The sequence below is a fragment of the Schizophyllum commune genome, assembly GCF_000143185.2.
Source record: "Schizophyllum commune H4-8 unplaced genomic scaffold SCHCOscaffold_2, whole genome shotgun sequence".
Lineage (NCBI taxonomy): Eukaryota > Fungi > Basidiomycota > Agaricomycetes > Agaricales > Schizophyllaceae > Schizophyllum > Schizophyllum commune.
Window position 1 is genome coordinate 121030 of NW_026089539.1, and position 11264 is coordinate 132293.

An 11264-nucleotide genomic window follows, 5' to 3' on the forward strand; every position below is an offset into this window, starting at 1 on the left:
CGTCCCCTACTCCGACAACTCAGTCACCCTCAAATGACTCAACGCCCGCAACGCCAGCGGAATATGCGAGCCCTCCTCCGCCAGAAAGTCTAGCAGCGCACCGCGCATCTGCACCGCCAAATCGATGAAAATCCTCAGCTCCGCGAGCTTCTCCTGCATGTCGAACTCACGCATCTCCCCTCTCAGCCGCGCCTTGATGCGCGCGATCTGCGCCGGGGAGAGCGACGGGTAGCGCACGGTCGTGTCCGCGGGATTCCCGAGCCAGCTTGTGCGCGCGTCGCCCAGCCAGACCTTGCGCGCGGTGTCAACCACGCCCATCTGGAGCGGCGGTGAGCCTGGGGTAGTCGGAGTGGCCGGCGGGTCCGCTTCGGGCGCTTGGCTAGGCGCGCGAGAGCCGCAGTCCTTCTCCGTCGAGGTCGAGGAGCACGGGGAGCAGTCTGGGGGTATTGTCGCATCGCATGGAGGAATAACGACTGTCAAGTTGCCAGGCATCGTCCGGGCGCTGCTCGCACGAGATGAGCACGGTCCGCCAAAGTTTTCTCCAAAAAGTGTGGTAACGTCCGCACTGGTCGTCGCGATCTTGCCGCGCTGGATGAGGTCCGCGGCCTGAGCTGCCAGCTCGGAAGCCCTCCAAGACGAAGAAGCGGGCAGCTTCTCCTTGTTCGCATGTAGAACACGGATCTGCCGCAACATCAAGAACTTGACTGATGTCTACGGTCTATGTCAGCCACATGAAGAGAGAAGTAGGGCAGATCTGCCACGCACCGAGAACGACGCCATCGCCGCATCAAGCTGACGCGTGTACTGCTGGATGTCCACCGCCAAGTCCGAGCTTCCTTTGAGCCGAGTGAAGTATGCACTGTCGTTCTTCTTCGTCAAGAACATCTGAATCTCCAGCATCTTCCTGTGGACATGACTAAGCGAACCGCCCGCGGGTGAGAGGCGAAGACGTACCGCGTCACCCTCGCTACCGCATCGCTTAATTCCTCCGCCAGGTCGTCGCCAAGTTGATCAAGGCAGGAGCGCACGTCGATGAGCAGCAGCGCGCAGCGCTGTGTGAGGTGCATGCACTCGCTGCGGTTCTTCCTCACTTTCTTCGTCTCCCGGAGGATGATGAGCAAGGTCTTCGCCGCCGTCCCGAGTCCTGGCACGGGTACCAAGCCCAGGAGCTCGCCTGAGTGCTCAAGGACATCTTGCAAGATATCCGGTCCATAGTCGACGAGAGTATCGACCGCGGTGGCGACGCAGTGCTTGACAGAGTCGAACAAGTCCCCGAGCTCTGACTCCGCTTCTTCCTCGAGGCAATCCGCTTCGTCGGGTGTCCTCCCGTCTGTGGGCGTTGTCGATGTCTCCGACGCGTCAGACGTTGCTTGCCCCTGATCAGAATCCGAAGGGGTGGGCGCAGACGGCGAATCGGAATCGGATTCGTTGAGGTGGGAAGGCAGCGAAAGGGAGGGAGGAATCATATCGGTCCAACGTATGGGTGAGTCTGGACGTCGTTCCTCAGGTTTCTTGCTAGCCTTGTCTTGGGTCGTGCTTTCCTGGGAGTCGAGAAGGTGCGAGGAAGTCATGGTAAGCGACGGCATGGCGGGTGAAGCGTCACCGCGTGCGCGCCCATGCTTGCGGTAGCTAGCGCTCCGTGAAATGGATGGAAGCATGGCCTGAATGCGGGAGTTGCGCTGGCCGTCGATGGGTGCCATGACGTCCGCGGGTCTTGAAGGCGATAGGATGTACGAGGATAGGCTGAGCGAGATGGGAACAAAGCGAGCGATGAGGAGGGAGCCCGAAGCTTGAGCTCCCAGATAAAGGACCCCAGGACGCGCGAGGACGATCGGTGGCTGAGTCTGTCATGACAGGTTCCGCGCTTCCTCATGAGGCTACAGCCTGAGGCTCGACGACCTCATGATGAGAGTTATTGTTGTGATTGTTCTCTGAGACATGTCTATCGCTTCTTCGAATGTCCGGATATGCAGCGCATCTGTGCAGTGCCCTCAATGTCCCAAGGAGACCGTGGAGGAAGGAAGGGAGGAGAAAGCTGATCAGTGATGGCTGTTGCGGCGTGTGCCGAGTAAGTACGGCACCAAATAAAGCGCACGTGCCATGGTTTGACTTTCTGCCTCCGTCCACCATCAAGGCTCCCGTCATCGATTTTGCCGTTTTCTGCAAGCCAGCGAGCTTGGAGGACTCTGGGGTAAAATTGCATATAGGGGGGATGTAAGAGTACTAAGGTTCGGATTTTTCAGAACCAACACAGAACAATAACCTTGGGCTCGTCGATCCGCGCAAGCTCTGAGCACTTCGAATCATGTCCGAGCTTCCTCCAGAGTTGTGGGAGATCATATTCGAGTATCTATTCGAGGACATCAATACGCTCCTTTCCTGCTCGTTGGTCTGCACCGTGCTCGTACCCATCTGTCAGCGACACCTCTTCGCCACCATCAGCCTCCCAGGATCCGGTCTACGTATAGACCGCTTCTGTACCCTACTCAAAGGGTCTCCACATATCGGCGACTACGTGCGATCGCTCACCTTGCAAGCCCCGACGCGTCACTCTCGCGCCGCTGCCATATACATTCTTCGCAATGGTACTCAGCGACTTACCCGTCTTGGCCTCCGAGGCTTCGACTGGCCATCATGTCCGGAGAGCCTGCAGCGCGCCTTGCTGGAGGTTATCAGCCGCCCGACGATCACGACAATAGGGCTCATGTTTGTCGATCGTTTCCCCGCGGGCGCGCTCTGCGGGACGACAGTGCGCCATCTTGTCCTCGATGCGTCCGATACAGCACCGCCGGATGATGCGCTGGACCATGATGCCTGTCCGCCACCTGCGCTGGAAAGCCTCCAGATGCTCTCGCTCGGGTGGAGTCCGGATGCCACCGCGCACGTTGACCGCTGGCTGCAGAGCGCGCAGCTCGACCTGAGCGGGCTGCAAACCGTCGTCGTCGACTGCGAGACTTACCAGATTTACACGCTGTCGCCTTTTGTCGAAGGCGACGCTTCGCGCGTGAGCCGCCTCGTCATCAGCTATTCCTTCTCGGACCTACACGGTGAGCGCACTACCGAACCCTTGTATAGACCCTGAACTCACTGACCGTCCTAAGGCGTAGCTAGCTTGATACACCGCCTCTCAGAGGCACTCAATGCAGCGGGTTCCGCGCTTGTCAACCTTCGCGACATCGACATCCTGTGGTACCGACCGCACGCCGACGTCGCCGTTGGCGAAGCACTCGATGCGCACCTCGCAGACCGGGAGCGCTTTCCTGCGCTCAAGCGCGTCACCTGGCGATTCGCGACCATCGGGCCCGCGCGCGCTCAGCCGCTCGGCTACGACCACACTTTCCCCGGGTTCGACTTGGAAAAGGTGGTTGCAGGAGATGAGGCCAAGGTTCGCCCGGATATAGAGGCGAAGTTGAAGGAGGGTATGCCGCAGTGTTCTGCGCTTGGATTACTGTATTTCTAGGTTGCTCGAATATCATATGTTGAGCTACACGTATCAAACCAGCTACTATCATTCCTCGACGCATCGCATGGGTCATCAGATTAGACGGGGACAGGGATACAGTATCTGTCGACCTCAAGACATGAAGACGTACGCCACGGCGTTTGGTCCGAGCGTCGTATGTAGTGAAGGATACGAGTCACACGTTGAATTGAAGACAGTGTGCTATACAGCTGGGAGACGCATAGGAAGGCTGCGCGCCATCAATCTGTATCATGAGTATGCATTCTGGAAACAGGTTAGAGAAACGCTTTCAGTAGAAGGTCAGCGGCTTACTTAGCTATCAGATCCAGTTCAGTCAAGCGCGGACGTTTCCCTCTGCCTCGATTCACGCTGAAGACGCGCCATTCCCTGCTGTAGTATTCGCGGGTACGACCGCGGTTTGTCATTGTGACGCGCATATCCGGAAGCCACAGCATCTCCACTGTCTTCAACGGCCCGAACAGTGCCTTGACGACGTCCTGACGGGGTATGCCTTCGCAGGCTGGGGCCCTCCCGACCATTCCTCGGAGTCGTTTTGGCCATCTACCCACGTCGTCTACGATTCCGGCAAACGTATCCATGTGCAGCTCACGAAGATGAGCTAGCGGGGACAGTGCGCGTGCGCACTGGGACTGTGTCGATGTAAATGAAAGGTTAACTTTTTGTACAACTGGCACCTACCAGGTCTCGCGCCGACCATAGACAGCCCGGTCCTATCTCTGCGTGGAACTCCAACAATTCGAGTCGCGGGAAGAGCGTCGCGATCGTTTCGAAGAGTCGCATGTCCGTAGGTCCGCGAAAGGAGAAGCGTAGCTGCCGTAGATCTGGCAACGGCGCGGACGACAGGACATTTATCAGAGCGGAAGGAAGGAGAGCGTTATGAGCTACAGACGCATCGGTGACGCTGAGCGCCGCCTCCATGTCTATGCTCGTATTCTTGATGAGATGCGGTAGGAGAAGCAGCGAAAGTTGACGCAGGGAAGGCGGGAGCTGGGAGAAGATCCCATCTCGAGCGGCTGGATTGTAGAGTTCAAACTCCTCGAGCAAAGGTACGCATGAACCATACGCAGGATCACCGTGCGGCCAGACTACGCACTGTGGGTACCGTAGCCAATCTGCATATTGGCAGCGTATGATGAGGACCCGGATATTGGGGGCCGCAACCAGAAGTGTGCCGAGGTGGACGTACTTATATATCCATGCCGGAGTCTCCGTATTCGGGTCATCGAGTACTTCAAGGCGCTCCAGTGGATCCGGCCAAAATCCAGTGATAACGAGGCGTCGAAGGGAGGACCATATATATGAAGTGGCCAGAGGTAGACAAAGCGCTTCGGCGCTGGTTTCCAGTACCTCAATTTGCTCAACGCCGATTTCGTGCAGAAGAGTAGCAAGTGGATAACGTAGAGCGCGTATCCGGCTCTCGTACATTCGGATGTCATCGGCGTTGTTGAGGTACTGCTGTCCCAATCGCGAACAGAACTTCAGCACACGTGGATGGCATTTCAGCGAGCAGAAGCCCGGAAATTCCTCGTAGTGCAAAGCATAGCCGCAGTTTCTGGGACGGTAGCACATGTAGGACAGGTCGAGCACGTCAATTCGTGACGCTGCATCAAGGAGATTGAGCATATTCGCCGATACCCCCTGCGCGTGTATGGCGAGGGACTGCAGCTGGCGGAGATCGTGGAAGAATTCAGAATGCAGGTATGTATGGTCTGTATCGATCTGAAGGCGTCTAATCATATGTATCAGCTCACTACAGGTATTTATACGTTCAACAGACCTGATGAAGGGCCACAAAGCTCGTGGCGGCTCTCTATGATTGCGCCATCGACAGGATGCGAAGACGAAAGGATATAGCATCCCGCGCATCCACACGCATATCGAAGCAAGAGATACGGTGTCGGTAAGTGTCAGAAGATCGTAGATGCAACGAAGCACATCGGCGTTCAAGTGCAGCAGAGGTGCTGACATGAGGGGAGGACGATCGCTAGCCAGTTCTGTGACATCACCCCTTTTAAAAGGAAGGTGTCACGGTTTCCTCGGGCCGGCCCGAGAGAGGCTTCGCCACTCTTATGTAACAGGCCCTCTTTGCTGAAAGCCTATTAATTTGCGCTGCATCGACATCCTGTGGTACCGGCCGCTTGACGACGTCGCTGTGGGAGAAACCCTCGATGCGCACCTCGCAGAACGGGAGGGCTTTCCCGAGCTCAAGCGCATTACCTGGCGGTTCGCAACCGTCGGGCCCGCGCGCGCTCAGCCTCTCGGCGACGACCTCACTTTCCCTGGGTTCGATTTGGAAAAGGTGGGGACGATGTGTGAGCTGCCTGCTGTGCGTTGAACTCAAGTACTTGCTCGACGTGTGACCCAGGGCCAGGACGTAGACATCGTCGTCCATCGTGACCCCAAACATTTCAGGCTCTCCGCCTGTGGATTGACCGCTTCAGCCCTCTGTCGATCACATGCGGCAGCCAAACGCCGAGAAGGACTGGACTGGAAGTGGGGAAGCGCCTGTATCGTACGGTAAAACAGGATACATACGCTCAAGATCTTGATTGCCCAAGACGAGATCCATATGTATGCAGCAGCACCGTCTTCGGAGAGCGTCTCGCGGAATTTGCAAGCAGTACACAGATTCTCCATATCGTCGACCTGATTTCAACTCACGGAAACTTCCTCCGGTCATTTCGCCGTTGGCGGCCCAGTCTATGCGACGTCAATCGGCGCAGTCTGAAATTCTACATGAGCGACTTACGAAGTTCCAGATTACGCTCCCTTGGGCACCTGTGCCTCAATAATCGTCACTCTCCATTCTGTCGAAGCTCCATCAGAAGATGGGAGACAAGAAAAAGTTTGCAAGTGCTTACTCGATTATACCTGGCTCGGCACGAATCTGCACCATACCGTCGTCCCTGAGAAGGCGATATGCCTGCCAGACACGTCTGTAGCGCTGCGTTCGGGCGCGTCTCCTGACGAGAGGGATGCTTTTCGGCAACCAAAGTTCGGAGACCGATGTCAACTGGGCGAAGGCGCGAACGACGTCTTTCTCGCTGATGTTTCCGCTATAAGGCATCGAGAGACTCTGTAAGTCGGCGTAGGATAACCAGGATGGCAGCGGCGGCGGGAGTTCTTCGGCAAACACGTCGTTGAACGTATTGACGTGCAGACATCGCAGATTGGTGAGCGGAATGAGCGCTTCAGCAAATTGATACTAATAGAATGATGAGATGCGACTGCGCCACTGCGCCACTACGCCACTCACCAGCTGCTCCGCCGTCCAAAGACAGCCTGGCCCAATTTCCCCATGCACTTCCAGTAGCTCAAGCTTCGGACAGCGCGTCGCGATGCATTGGAAGAGTGCCATATCCCTGAGCATCCGAAACGATAGTCGTAGCATCCTCAACTCTGGCAGTGCCACTGCGTCCAGGAAAGAAATCCATTCCTCCGGAGTGCGGGTCCCACAGAGAGGAGCCGTTTCTGCTAGCGCCCAGTCTTGCGGGGGGTTGAGGCTATTGGTGAGGTGAGGGTATGTCATGAGCGTCAGGGCTCGGAGCGTCCGCGGCAACTGGATCAGCAACCCTTCATCAGGAGCGGGGTTGCGCAAATCGAGTTCTTCGAGCGCGGGTACAGCGCTACCGGTCGGCGGCCGCGCCTCCTCCGCGGGCCATGCAACGCAGTGTGGATGTGCAAGCCAGTCCGCAAAACGGCAGAGGATGCGTAGGACACGTAGATGAGGCGCAGATATCAATAGCGTCCCTAGATGTACGTGGAGGTCCGCAAGGTTTGTTAAGGTGTCTGATGGGCGTAGCCAGAAGCCAGTCACGGTGAGCCTTTGCAGTGAGTTCCATGTATACGTTGCGACGCATGGAATACTCAGGGCCTCTGTGCCGACCTCGAGCTCCTCGACGTAGGAGATGTCTGCCTCATGTAGCAAAGTCATGAATGCCCAGCGAGTCGCGTACGACTTCTTCTCGCAGATTGACTGATGGCTGAACTTGAGGTAAGAAGGCCCATGAGAGGAACAGAACTTGATGACGCGGGGTTGGCAGCATAGCATAGGAAATTCTGGCAGCGTCTCCCAAGCAAGTGCGGCGTCTCCGCTGCGCCTGCCGAGAGAAGAGAGATCAAGACACACAAGCTGAGGTGTAGAAGCGAGGATGAAAGCTATCTCGTCTGTGATTGTTTCGCCACAAACGCAGACGGAAGTGATGTTGCTCAGATCCCGGAAGAACGCCGAGTAGTGGACGCCATTGATAGCTTCGCTGCAGACACGCAACTCCCTGTTGAATAGTCTGAGGATTCAAATCTTCTTGACCGCGAGACAAATTTGTACCTTATGAGCGGCCATATACTTTTTGGAGGTTCCCTATCATCTATCCAGCGGCAGGAGGCAAAGATGGTGATGCGCAGGAGGGCTCTGAGCGCCCGGCATGTGGATGATAATATTACCAGGTCTCGTCGGCTCAACCAGCTTTGGATCAAGGCAAGTACTGCGAGGTCCAGATCCAGAATATGTGGCATAGGAGAAGATGATGAGAGCAGGAGCGAAAGCAGCCTTCCGCGCCTTCGCTTGATCGGGCTGTTGATGTCACATAATGATGCCATCATCGCGGCTCGGCCGTGGACCTCTCGCATGGTTCCTCTACGCCGCCATTCGACATCGCAAGCAGACTTCGACTGGCCCCGGAGCACGCCATGAAGTCACATCTCCCCTGCAGCGCGCCTTGCTGGAGGTGATCAGGCGCCCGAAGATCACGACGATAGGGCTCATGTTTGTCGACCGCTTCCCCGCGGGCGCGCTCTGCGGTACGACAGTGCGCCATCTTGTCCTCGATGCGTCCGATACAGCACCGCCGGATGATGCGCCGGACCATGATGTCTGTCCGCCACCTGCGCTGGAAAGCCTCCAGATGCTCTCGCTCGGATGGAGTCCAGATGCCACCGCGCACGTCGACCGCTGGCTGCAGAGCGCGCAGCTCGATCTGAGCGGGTTGCAAACCATCGTCGTCGACTGCGAGACGTACCAGATTTACACGCTGTCGCGTTTCGTCGAGGGCGACGCGTCGCGCGTAAGCCGCCTCGTCATCAGCTATTCCTTCTCGGACCTACACGGTGAGCGCATGACCAAGCCCTTGTATAGACCCTGAACTCACTGACCGTCCTAAGGTGTAGCTAGCTTGATACAACGCCTCTCAGAGGCACTCACTGCAGCGGGTTCCGCGCTTGTCAACCTTCGCGACATCGACATCCTGTGGTACCGACCGCACGCCGATGTCGCCGTTGGAGAAGCACTCGATGCGCACCTCGCAGACCGGGAGCGCTTTCCTGCGCTCAAGCGCGTCACCTGGCGGCTCGCGACTATCGGGCCTGCGCGCGCTCATCCGCTCGGCTACGATCACACTTTCCCCGGGTTCGACTTGGCAAAGGTGGTCGCGGGAGATGAGGCGAAGGTACGACCGGATATAGAGGCGAAGTTCAAGGACGGTAGGCCGCAGTGTTCTGCGCTTGGATTACTGTATTTCTAGGTTGCTCGAATATCGTGTGTCGGGCTACACTCCATTATACCCGCTACTATCATTCCTCGACGCATCGCATGGGTCACCAGATTGGACGGGACAGTGATACAGTATCTGTCGACCTTAAAACATGAAGGTGCATGTCACGGTGCTTGGTCCGAGCGTCGTATGTACTGAAGAATACGAGTCACACGTTTTGAAGACAGTGTCCTATCTGCGCGCCATCAATCTGTGTCATGTGTATGCATTCTGGAAACGGGTTAGAGAAACGCTTTCAGGAGAGGGTCAGCGGCTTACTTAGCTATCAGATCCAGTTCAGTCAAGCGCGGACGTTTCCCTCTGCCTCGAACCACGCTGAAGACGCGCCATTCCCTGCTGTAGTAGTTGCGGGTACGACTGCGATTTGTCATCGTAACGCGCATATCCGGAAGCCATAGCATCTCCACTGCCTTCAACGGCCCGAATAGTGCCTTGACGACGTCCTGGCGAAGTATGCCGTCGCAAGCTGGAACCCTTCCGACTATTCCTCGGAGCCGTTTGGGCCATCTACCCATGCCGTCTACGATCCCGGAAAAAGTGTTCAAATGCAGCTCACGAAGATGAGCCAGCGGGGAGAGTGCGCGCGCGCATTGAGCCTGCGTTAATCTAAACAAAAGGGTATGTTTCGTGGAAAAAGCACCTACCAGGTCATGCGCCGACCATAAACATCCTGGCCCTATTTCCGCGTGCAACTCCAACAATTCGAGTCGCGGGAAAAGCGTCGCAACAACCTCGAAGAGTCGCATGTCCGTAGGGCCGCGAAAGGAGAAGCGTAGCTGCCGTAGATCGGGCAACGGCGCGGCAGACAGGACATCTATCAGAGCGGAAGGAAGGAGAGCATTCTGAGCTACAGACGCATCAATGACGCTGAGTTCCCACTCCATGTCCATCTCCGTATTTTGGATTAGGTGCGGCAGAAGAAGCAGCGAAAGCTGGCGCAGAGAAGGCGGTAGCTGGGCGAAGATCCCATCCCGAGCAGCTGGATTGCAGAGTTCAAACTCCTCAAGCAAAGGTACGCACGAAACATATGCAGGGTCATCGCGCGGCCAGACTACGCACTGTGGGTACTGTAGCCAACCTGCATACTGGCAGTGAATGATGAGGGCCCGAAGGTTGGGAGCGGCAACCAAGAGTGTGCCGAGATGGACGTGCTGATATATCCATGCTGGAGTTTCCAGGTTCGGGTCATCAAGCACTTCGAGGCGCTCGAGGGGATCCGGCCAGAATCCAGTGATGACGAGGCGCCGAAGTGAAGACCAGGTATATGAAGTGGCCATAGGCAGACAAAGCGCTTCTGCGCTGGTTTCGAACACCTCTATCTGTTCGACGCTGATTTCGTGCAGGAGGGTAGCAAGTGGATAGCGCAGAGCGCGTATACGGCTCTCGTACATCTGCATATTGTCGGCGTGGCTGAGATACTGCTGTCCCAGTCGCGAACAGTACTTCAGCACACGTGGATGACAATCCAACGAGAAAAATCCCGGAAAATCCCCGTAGTGCAAAGCGTAGCCGCAGTTTCTGGGTCGGTAGCACATGTAAGATAGGTCGAGCACATCGATTCGTGAGGCGGCACTGAGTAAATTGATCATATTGGCCGATACCCCCTGCGCGTGGATAGAAACGGACCGCAGCTGACGGAGATCGTGGAAGAAGTCAGGATGCAGGTACGATTGGTCTGTATCGATGTGAAGGTGTCTATTCAAGCGAGTCAGATGACCGGAGAGGCATTTTCGTGGGCAGCAAACCTAATGAAGGGCCATAAAGTCCGGGGTGGCACCCTATTGTGGCGCCATCGGCACGATGCAAAAAGCAGAGGACGTAGCAAAAGTCGCATGTGAGCACAGGTGGAAGCGAGTGATAGGCTGTCACTGAAGCTGAGATTGTCGTAGATGCAGCGAAGGACATCGTGGTTCAAATGTAGCAGCGTAGACATGAGGGTAGGACGAGCGATTGCCGTTTTGTGACATCACAGCAATCACGGTCACTTCTCCTCACGTGATTGCACCCGTCCTGGTTAGTATTCTCGTCCAACTTCTGTCCAACTTGAAGGGCGCGCAACCCACGTAAATGACCGGCCCCCTTCAGCTTCGGATACAAACTGTGCTCCCACAAAATCTGTCGGGCTAATTTTTGTGAGGTGCGTTGCTTGCATTCCTTTCGGTAATATTGCGTTGAGATTGACAACGGCAAGGCGACGGATCGCAGGCGCCTTCCCCTGCTATAGCATGTCG

At 56.4% G+C, this 11264-nt stretch overlaps 5 protein-coding genes across 5 annotated transcripts; 2 read left to right on the forward strand and 3 right to left on the reverse strand.

The window, feature by feature from the left end:
- Positions 1-6: 6 nt before the first annotated feature.
- On the reverse strand, positions 7-1700 carry SCHCODRAFT_02489501 (uncharacterized protein; the record flags this gene model as incomplete). The annotated part of the gene is made up of 3 exons (XM_003037652.2): positions 7-711; positions 766-904; positions 955-1700. 3 exons carry the CDS (start codon positions 1698-1700, stop codon positions 7-9), a joined length of 1590 nt encoding a protein of 529 aa, XP_003037698.1.
- A 430-nt stretch (positions 1701-2130) lies between these two features.
- On the forward strand, positions 2131-3516 carry SCHCODRAFT_02609042 (uncharacterized protein). The gene is made up of 3 exons (XM_050344354.1): positions 2131-2191; positions 2244-3047; positions 3102-3516. The coding sequence occupies exons 2-3, from the start codon at positions 2306-2308 to the stop codon at positions 3458-3460; spliced, it is 1101 nt and encodes a 366-aa protein (XP_050201946.1). The 5' UTR covers positions 2131-2191; positions 2244-2305; the 3' UTR covers positions 3461-3516.
- A 186-nt stretch (positions 3517-3702) lies between these two features.
- On the reverse strand, positions 3703-7999 carry SCHCODRAFT_01167616 (uncharacterized protein; the record flags this gene model as incomplete). The annotated part of the gene is made up of 9 exons (XM_003037651.2): positions 3703-3727; positions 3776-4113; positions 4163-5203; positions 5661-5905; positions 6146-6184; positions 6234-6262; positions 6346-6689; positions 6741-7758; positions 7812-7999. 9 exons carry the CDS (start codon positions 7997-7999, stop codon positions 3703-3705), a joined length of 3267 nt encoding a protein of 1088 aa, XP_003037697.1.
- A 71-nt stretch (positions 8000-8070) lies between these two features.
- On the forward strand, positions 8071-9456 carry SCHCODRAFT_02609053 (uncharacterized protein). Its single transcript, XM_050344355.1, is given in 5 exon segments — positions 8071-8590; positions 8645-9148; positions 9169-9183; positions 9201-9253; positions 9303-9456. 2 exon segments carry the CDS (start codon positions 8077-8079, stop codon positions 9001-9003), a joined length of 873 nt encoding a protein of 290 aa, XP_050201947.1. The 5' UTR covers positions 8071-8076; the 3' UTR covers positions 9004-9148; positions 9169-9183; positions 9201-9253; positions 9303-9456.
- Positions 9060-10975, reverse strand: SCHCODRAFT_02609057 (uncharacterized protein). Its single transcript, XM_050344356.1, has 5 exons — positions 10782-10975; positions 9679-10731; positions 9303-9630; positions 9182-9253; positions 9060-9130 (listed from the first exon to the last, which is right to left on the reverse strand). The coding sequence occupies exons 1-4, from the start codon at positions 10964-10966 to the stop codon at positions 9182-9184; spliced, it is 1638 nt and encodes a 545-aa protein (XP_050201948.1). The 5' UTR covers positions 10967-10975; the 3' UTR covers positions 9060-9130.
- Positions 10976-11264: the final 289 nt, after the last annotated feature.

Bases quoted from the DNA above. Each gene is read 5' to 3' on its own strand.
- SCHCODRAFT_02609042 (XM_050344354.1), top strand. From the start codon at position 2,306: ATGTCCGAGCTTCCTCCAGAGTTGTGGGAGATCATATTCGAGTATCTA. The intron at 3,048-3,101 runs GTGAGCGCACTA...GACCGTCCTAAG, and splicing joins TTCCTTCTCGGACCTACACG to GCGTAGCTAGCTTGATACAC.
- SCHCODRAFT_02609057 (XM_050344356.1), bottom strand. From the start codon at position 10,966: ATGTCTACGCTGCTACATTTGAACCACGATGTCCTTCGCTGCATCTAC. The intron at 9,631-9,678 runs GGTAGGTGCTTT...TAGATTAACGCA, and splicing joins TTATGGTCGGCGCATGACCT to GGCTCAATGCGCGCGCGCAC. The intron at 9,254-9,302 runs CTGATAGCTAAG...CGTTTCTCTAAC, and splicing joins CGCGCTTGACTGAACTGGAT to CCGTTTCCAGAATGCATACA.
- SCHCODRAFT_02609053 (XM_050344355.1), top strand. From the start codon at position 8,077: ATGCCATCATCGCGGCTCGGCCGTGGACCTCTCGCATGGTTCCTCTAC. The intron at 8,591-8,644 runs GTGAGCGCATGA...GACCGTCCTAAG, and splicing joins TTCCTTCTCGGACCTACACG to GTGTAGCTAGCTTGATACAA.